General features: G+C 46.4%; 1 protein-coding gene across 1 annotated transcript in view; it reads right to left on the reverse strand.

Moving 5' to 3' along the window:
- Nucleotides 1-4,091, reverse strand: part of sdc3 (syndecan 3) — a 36,956-nt gene extending 32,865 nt beyond the window's left edge. Inside the window, exon 1 of the mRNA XM_083926084.1 lies at nucleotides 3,656-4,091. Coding sequence (XP_083782210.1) covers nucleotides 3,656-3,709 — 54 coding nt within the window. The 5' untranslated portion in view covers nucleotides 3,710-4,091. The remainder of the gene's footprint in view (nucleotides 1-3,655) is intronic.
- Between the last annotated feature and the right edge of the window lie 2,634 nt (nucleotides 4,092-6,725).

Below are 6,725 nucleotides of genomic sequence, written 5' to 3' on the forward strand. Positions count from 1 at the left end.
TATTGCAAAAGAGTAACGGTGGATCCTCCCCTAAGCTGTGTTCTCGTACACAGTTGTATAACGTGTTTGGTCGACTCTCTAATCTTTGCCTTTTCCCCGAGTTCTACCTCTTTAGGCCTCAAACTATTCAGTGAGAAGTAAATGCTTCCAAACTTTTATGGGGGGTGATGAACAGGAAATGCTTGGGGAACCTGTTCAACATCCAGTGGACTTTAACTTACTGTATGTACCTGAAAGTTACTGACTAACATATTATATTACGTTTTAAACTCCACTGGTAGCCAATAGTGACAGTCCAACCCTGGAATAATGAGCTGACTGTGTCTTTGGTATAATTTTGAACCATCTGCAAACAAGCTGCTGCGCCATTTGGTCATGGCTGAGGAAGAAATACAATAATGTGGTCTATAAAAGCATGGATTCATTCATAAGCATGCTCAAAAGATAAAATACGTCTGACCTTAGAAATACTGACACCTAAATTATCAGTATGCAGTTTGATGTTGGAGCTTAAAAGTCTTTTGAGCTCCCTTGGGGCCAATAATGACGGCCCCTGATTTATCCTTACTCAACTGATAGTTTTCTATAGAGGGCTGAACGTTAGCTCCCATTGTTCTTTCCGCTCAGAGGGAGGAGACAGAAGGTATTGTGAAGGCAGGTTTCTCCCTCCCCACACACTGTTATCAGTTTAATGGTAAGTGGGAAATTCCATTCCTTCCGAGTTGAATCAGACTTCAAAACTAATTTCAGTCAAATGCTGCACATCTGCCACGCTGGCCCTTCCATTGTGATAAGAAATTGCTTTCAGGTATGAACACATTGAACACACACACCCAAACAGAGAAGGTGGGTAGAGGAAGGAGGGGGAGATGTTTTTCTCGCTGAAGGGCATCATTATTCTCTCTCTTTCTGTCTACGCTCACCTCCAGACGTCTGTCCTCTGAATGCCGCTCCGGATATGAACCTAGATCCTTTTCATTTCCTCTATGACCCCCATATACCCTCACCCATCCTTTCACACACACACCTGAAATACCCCCTCCACACCAGGAGTGGTTTCTACCTGCCAGCTTGTTAGTGTGTGTGCGTGTGTGTGTTTGTGAGAGGACTTTGTCCTCCAGGAGAGTGAGAAGGACCCACTTCCTGTGTCAAATTGCCTCTCACATTCCACACTCTCCCTTACTCGCCCCACTCGGGCCATTTTTTCCTCTTTCTTGCTCCTTCTCTCTTTCTTCGTCTCTCTATGGGGGGCTTTGTCAGCTATGGGAGGCACAAAACACTGATTCATTCTGTGAGTTAAACATGATCCTGAAGAACACAACGCTTTTTCCCCCACGCAGACACGCACACTCTCTCACACGCACTTTTCAAGGACCGAGGGCTGGCGAGAACAAGTTTTTGGCAGAGAAGATTCACTACTTTTGAGCCCACACAGACAGATGGACAGTCAGCGCTCTCATGAAGGCAGATGGACACACACACACACACACAAACACACACACTCACACACACTATTTGTGGAACACTTTAGATGTCTGTGAGAAAAACGGTCTCCCATGTGAAATATATATATATAGTCACCCGGATATGATGTCACAACTCCGATAACAGGAAATACCCACAGAGACATGACACCGGAGAACACTCATCAGAGGAAACCGATACACACACACACACACACACACATAAACAAAAGTCATCTGTTTCAAGCATCTAAAGAAAGATGTCAGCAAATGCATGTGACCACGGGTCATGTGTGCATGTGCGCTCAAGGCCTGGGTTGCTTGAGGTGAGTGTTGCAATTATTAGACTGTTGATGTGTGTCAGTGTGTGTGTGTGTGTGTGTGTGTGTGTGTGTATGTGCGTGTGTGTGTGTTACCAATTCAAGCACCATCTGCATCCATCTGTGCACTCCTAACACAGTGTATATTTAAGCGTGTGTGTGTGTCACACCTGTCTCCATCTGCACACTTCAAGACGGATTAGGTCAGTTTGAGGCCAAGGATCTTTGGCAAAGATTACAACCGACTGACCCAGTAATAATCTGTGTGTGTGTGTGTGTGTGTGTGTCTGTGTCAACGCAGACTGAATTAGGCTAGGCGATCGACTGTCCCGGGGCGGCAGACCTCGAGGGGTCCTTAAAAGCCTCCATCAATTGGTTTTGGTAATTTAATTAATTGAACATGTGTTAAGGAATTTGCAATAAGACATCAACTAAGACAGGGTTCTGCATTTTTAGGTCTTTTTGTGCCAAAAATCTAGATTTAAGAGTTTTACTATTCTGGTTTATGTTGTGCTAACAAGCTCCTGAATAAATGTCTGTTTTTGGATTTAAAATGATGGTGAAAGAATAGGTCTTAAAATATCATTCCAGTCAATAGAATTAAGGGGAACGTGTATCAGAAGAGGCCCAAAAGCAAAATCTGGACCCAAAACCAGCTTAATCCGGTCATGGATGAAGGTAAACTTATTATAGAGATTCATATAAACTCTGTACTTAGCACCAGACACGAGGGATGTTATCAGAATATTAAATAATGTTTTCTTCTTACATTCAAATGTAGATCTAAATATAATCTGGTGGTTGCTTCACTTTTCTCTCAATGATTCAATGAGCTCCCACCCTCCTCTTCCTCCACCTCATGGGATAAATCTGTATTAATCGGTAACGGAAGGTGTGGGCGTGCTACGGACAGAGTGGTGCGCGTGAAGCTCGGCGTGGAGGATGGTTCCGGAGAGGAGGTGTGGAGGAAGGGGGGCTCGCGCATTCCTAATCAGATTTCCTCCTCGCGATTCCCGATGACATCATTCCATCCAGGGCTTGCGTTCGCGCACCGCATCGCCGTTAACGTCCCCCGGTTACCCCACCCACTTTTCACACACACACACACACACACACACACACACACACACACACACACACACACATACACACACACACACCAGGAGGATGCCCCTGCTCGGATCCTGGCATGCGGACAATGAGGTCGCCGTTATCTGGCAGTCAAGGGGGCAGACACCTTACAGGTTAGAGATTTGACACGCACGCACGCACACACACACACACACACACACGCACGCGCGTCCTACAGCGTGATACCCGGTAATAAAGTCGTTAAAGCCGCAGTATGACTGGAGCCTCCCAAATTAACGGCAGGATGTGAGCTGGTGACACACCGAGGCACCGCACAAAGACCCGTAATCAAGTTCAATTAGAGATTACCCGCTAATTACCGTCACACACACACACACACATACACATACACACACACACACTCCTGCTGACTCGAGGGGACATGGGCCACAATAAACCCCGACACTGAGACACAAAGGCTACTGTGTGTGTGTGTGAGTGTGTGCGTAAGATCAGGGGGTGGGGGTGCACGGGAGTCGCGAGCCCCCCTAGCAGGAGTCAGGGACGGCTAAATACGGGCCGATAAGTAGGTCGAGAGCAGGATTTCCTACCGATCACCAGCCGTCACTGTCTCATTGATAAGAACGCACCGCACACACACGCGCGCGCGCACACACACACACACACACACACACACACACACTCATGCACGCACGCACATGCATGTACAAAAAAAAATGCCCTGACTGCCATGGGCGCAAGGGCTCCCCGGTTAACAAAGGATCTGATGCTTGTGCTTACCGTGGCGGTGTGAGCAAGCAGCGCCGCGAGCGCCAGGAGCCAAGGCAGCTTCATAGTCGGGGTGCGCGGGCACAGCCTCCCGGTGCCGCCGCTGCCTTCACGGGGTTCGGGGAGGTGGAGGGGGGCCGGGGGGGGGGGGCAAAATCTGCTGCTGCTTGCCGTCTGTGTCTCGGCTGTCCAACTTCAGAGCGCGCAGCCGGTCCGCGCGACCATCCGTCCTTCTAGTCGGGTTTTTAAATCCAAGGCTTCACGCGCTGCTGCTGATCCAGGTAGCAATGACGAGGCCTCTCCCCCTCTTCTCTCTCTGTTCCTCCGAGTTTTTTGTGCTCGAGACCTGATAGATTTACTACAGGGAGATGCCAGACCTCGCTCTATCTCTCTCTCTCTCTTTCTCTCCTCCCCCTCTCCGTTGAGGGCAGGATGTTCCGTATGGCGACGCTGCCTGGCCTGGGAGTCTGGCAGAAGGAGGGGTGTGTGTGTGTGTGTGTGTGTGTGTGTGTGTGTGTGTGTGTGTGTGTGTGTGTGTGTGTGTGTGTGTGTGTGTGTGAGAGAGAGAGAGAGAGAGAGAGAGAGAGAGAGAGAGAGAGAGAGAGAGAGAGAGAGAGAGAGAGAGAGAGAGAGAGAGAGAGAGAGAGAGAGAGAGAGAGAGAGAGAGAGAGAGAGAGAGAGAGAAAAAAGTAGGGGGGATCTCCGCGAGCAAGGGCGAGGATGCCCCCTACAGCTCGTTTAGGCACCCGCAGTCACATACACACACGCGCGTGCACATACGCACACACGCACACACACACACACGGCCGTTCCCAGGTTGCGCCTGTTGTTTCGCGCTCAGGTGGATCCGGTTGGCTGCACGCCATTAACACACCTTTACAGGTCAGCGCCGGTCCTTCGCTGTGATTGGCCGAGTCGCGGTCAAAGCTGATAAAGAAAAAATGAGCTGACATCATACACACCTGTGTGTCTATTTAACAAAAATTAATATTTATGTCACACTGAAGTCTACTTGTGTCGCCCGGTTGGCGCTCAAGGACAAATGCAAGGTGGGAAAAATACTATTTAAAGGAATAGCCCATGCTCTAAAATGACAATTTGTAAATGAGTTACTCACCACGTGTAACCTTGAATTATTGAAGAAAAATGTTTTGGTGCAGGAGATGGAGCTTGTTCAGCTTTGTTTTTAAGTGCCACCATGAGATGTTGCTAAAAACCAAAGAAGAATTGGACCATTTAACTTTTGTTAAATCAAATATTTTCCGGTGATGTATGAAACACCAGTGATTAACATCTGATCAATGAGGCCCTGGAGCCCCAATGAGTGTTCCTCTGTGACCAAGTTAACCCACTACTGCCTCTCAAGTACCACGCCAGGCCCACAGTGAGGTTGAATATTCCCCAACAACTTTGCAATGAATCCTCTGACCGCAGACCGACTGACAAACAGTAAATGCAGGCCTGTGGGCAGTAGGTTGTTTATCCATGAAACAGCAGCCAAACCGTCCTAACCAGCCTGCCACAGCTTAAGCTTTCACAACCCTTTCAGGTGGTTCAAAATCACTGCAGGTAACGCTCCCTTACTTGCCGTAGGGTTTGTCTTCATCCACTTTAAGAAATCAACAAAGCCACAGGATTACTGCCACAAGCATCACACCCAACCTAACTTGTTTTTTCTCGTATGAACTCTCTACAGCGGCCAATAAATCACGCCGGCTCATTGAAACAGTTGCTTACGCTCAAAACAAAAGCCAGACAAGTAAGGGCAGGATTATTTCACCCTTGTGTCTCTTTTGAAGATACAACAGGAAGTCAGAGAGAGGGACGGCTTGTTTTGATAGACACCGCGGTGTAGCCTGGTAATCTCTTGTTGCAAACCTTGGGGGTTATTTCTCAAGCCAAAAGTATAATCACTACAGCACAATTACACTGCCTGTTGCTATGCTAAGAGTGCCAGCCTTATTATTCAGGCACATTTATGAAGAAACTAGAGCAAGCTCCTCAGCACCCTCTCTGACCCACGCTGTGTGTAGTTAGTTTCATCCCTGCACATATTCATTCAGATAGCTGGGGTAGAAACTACAGTGCAGCTACCGATCCTGTCCTTTATAACGGATACTTAAAATAAGAAAAACACAGCCGTTAGTCAGCTCTCTCCCTTCACCACTGTGTGAGTATCAAACATACAATGAAGCACACTTGAGACAGTTAAATTTTCAAAGTTTTTTTGTTCAGTTTGGTTTCAAAATAAAGATCACACAATTGTTTAGAGACAATCTACAACAGGAGTTACAAAAAATAGTTGCCCAGGCAATAAGCATACACAGGTTCTGTTAACTATACACATATGGTTACAGGTGTGCTCGTAGTAAATATACACAAGGCTGCTCCAAATGTACACCGCGCTGTGGCGGGCTGCCTCTCACCCAAAAGGACATGGACAGTATGATACAGCACTTACAGCACTAGAGAAATGCCAAAAAACACAAGAATCTCCTCTGTACAATCCATGGGTTTACCCCTCTGAAAACAGTCATGGGTAATAAGAGGGGTTTGGGGTTAAATGAGTAAAAGTTTGTTTTTTTTCTCCCACCCAGCCAGCATACCCATACAAGTGACACATTTCATGGGGTAAAGCATTCCTATAAAAAGATCTTAAAAAAAAAAAAGGTCAAAAACAAAAAAACCTTCAACATAAACCAGAAAACACCACTAAGTCTAACAGAACGTGTCCAATTGGGAGTCAGTGGGAGATCGACGTCTTAAGTTAAGCAGTGACAAGATAAAGATAAAACCAAGCGTGGCGAATCTTTGTACAAGTACTACGCTGTATAGAAAGGGCTTTTCAAAACAAAAATTTGATATTACAATTTACAATATACAACAACTCATATGTCACAACCAAGGAGGTGAGAATATACACTGAAATGCACAGGGTTTTTTTTCTAAGATTTTTTTTTTTCAGAGTGAGCTTTTTTTAATTTTTCTTCTCATACCAAAAAGGGTGGTAAAGCACTTTTACATTACAAGGGTTTACAAATGTACAATTATACAGTCAGAAGTATGTGGTCACTACTAGGAT

Source organism: Echiichthys vipera (genome assembly GCF_963691815.1).
Source record: "Echiichthys vipera genome assembly, chromosome: 13".
Taxonomy (NCBI): domain Eukaryota; kingdom Metazoa; phylum Chordata; class Actinopteri; order Perciformes; family Trachinidae; genus Echiichthys; species Echiichthys vipera.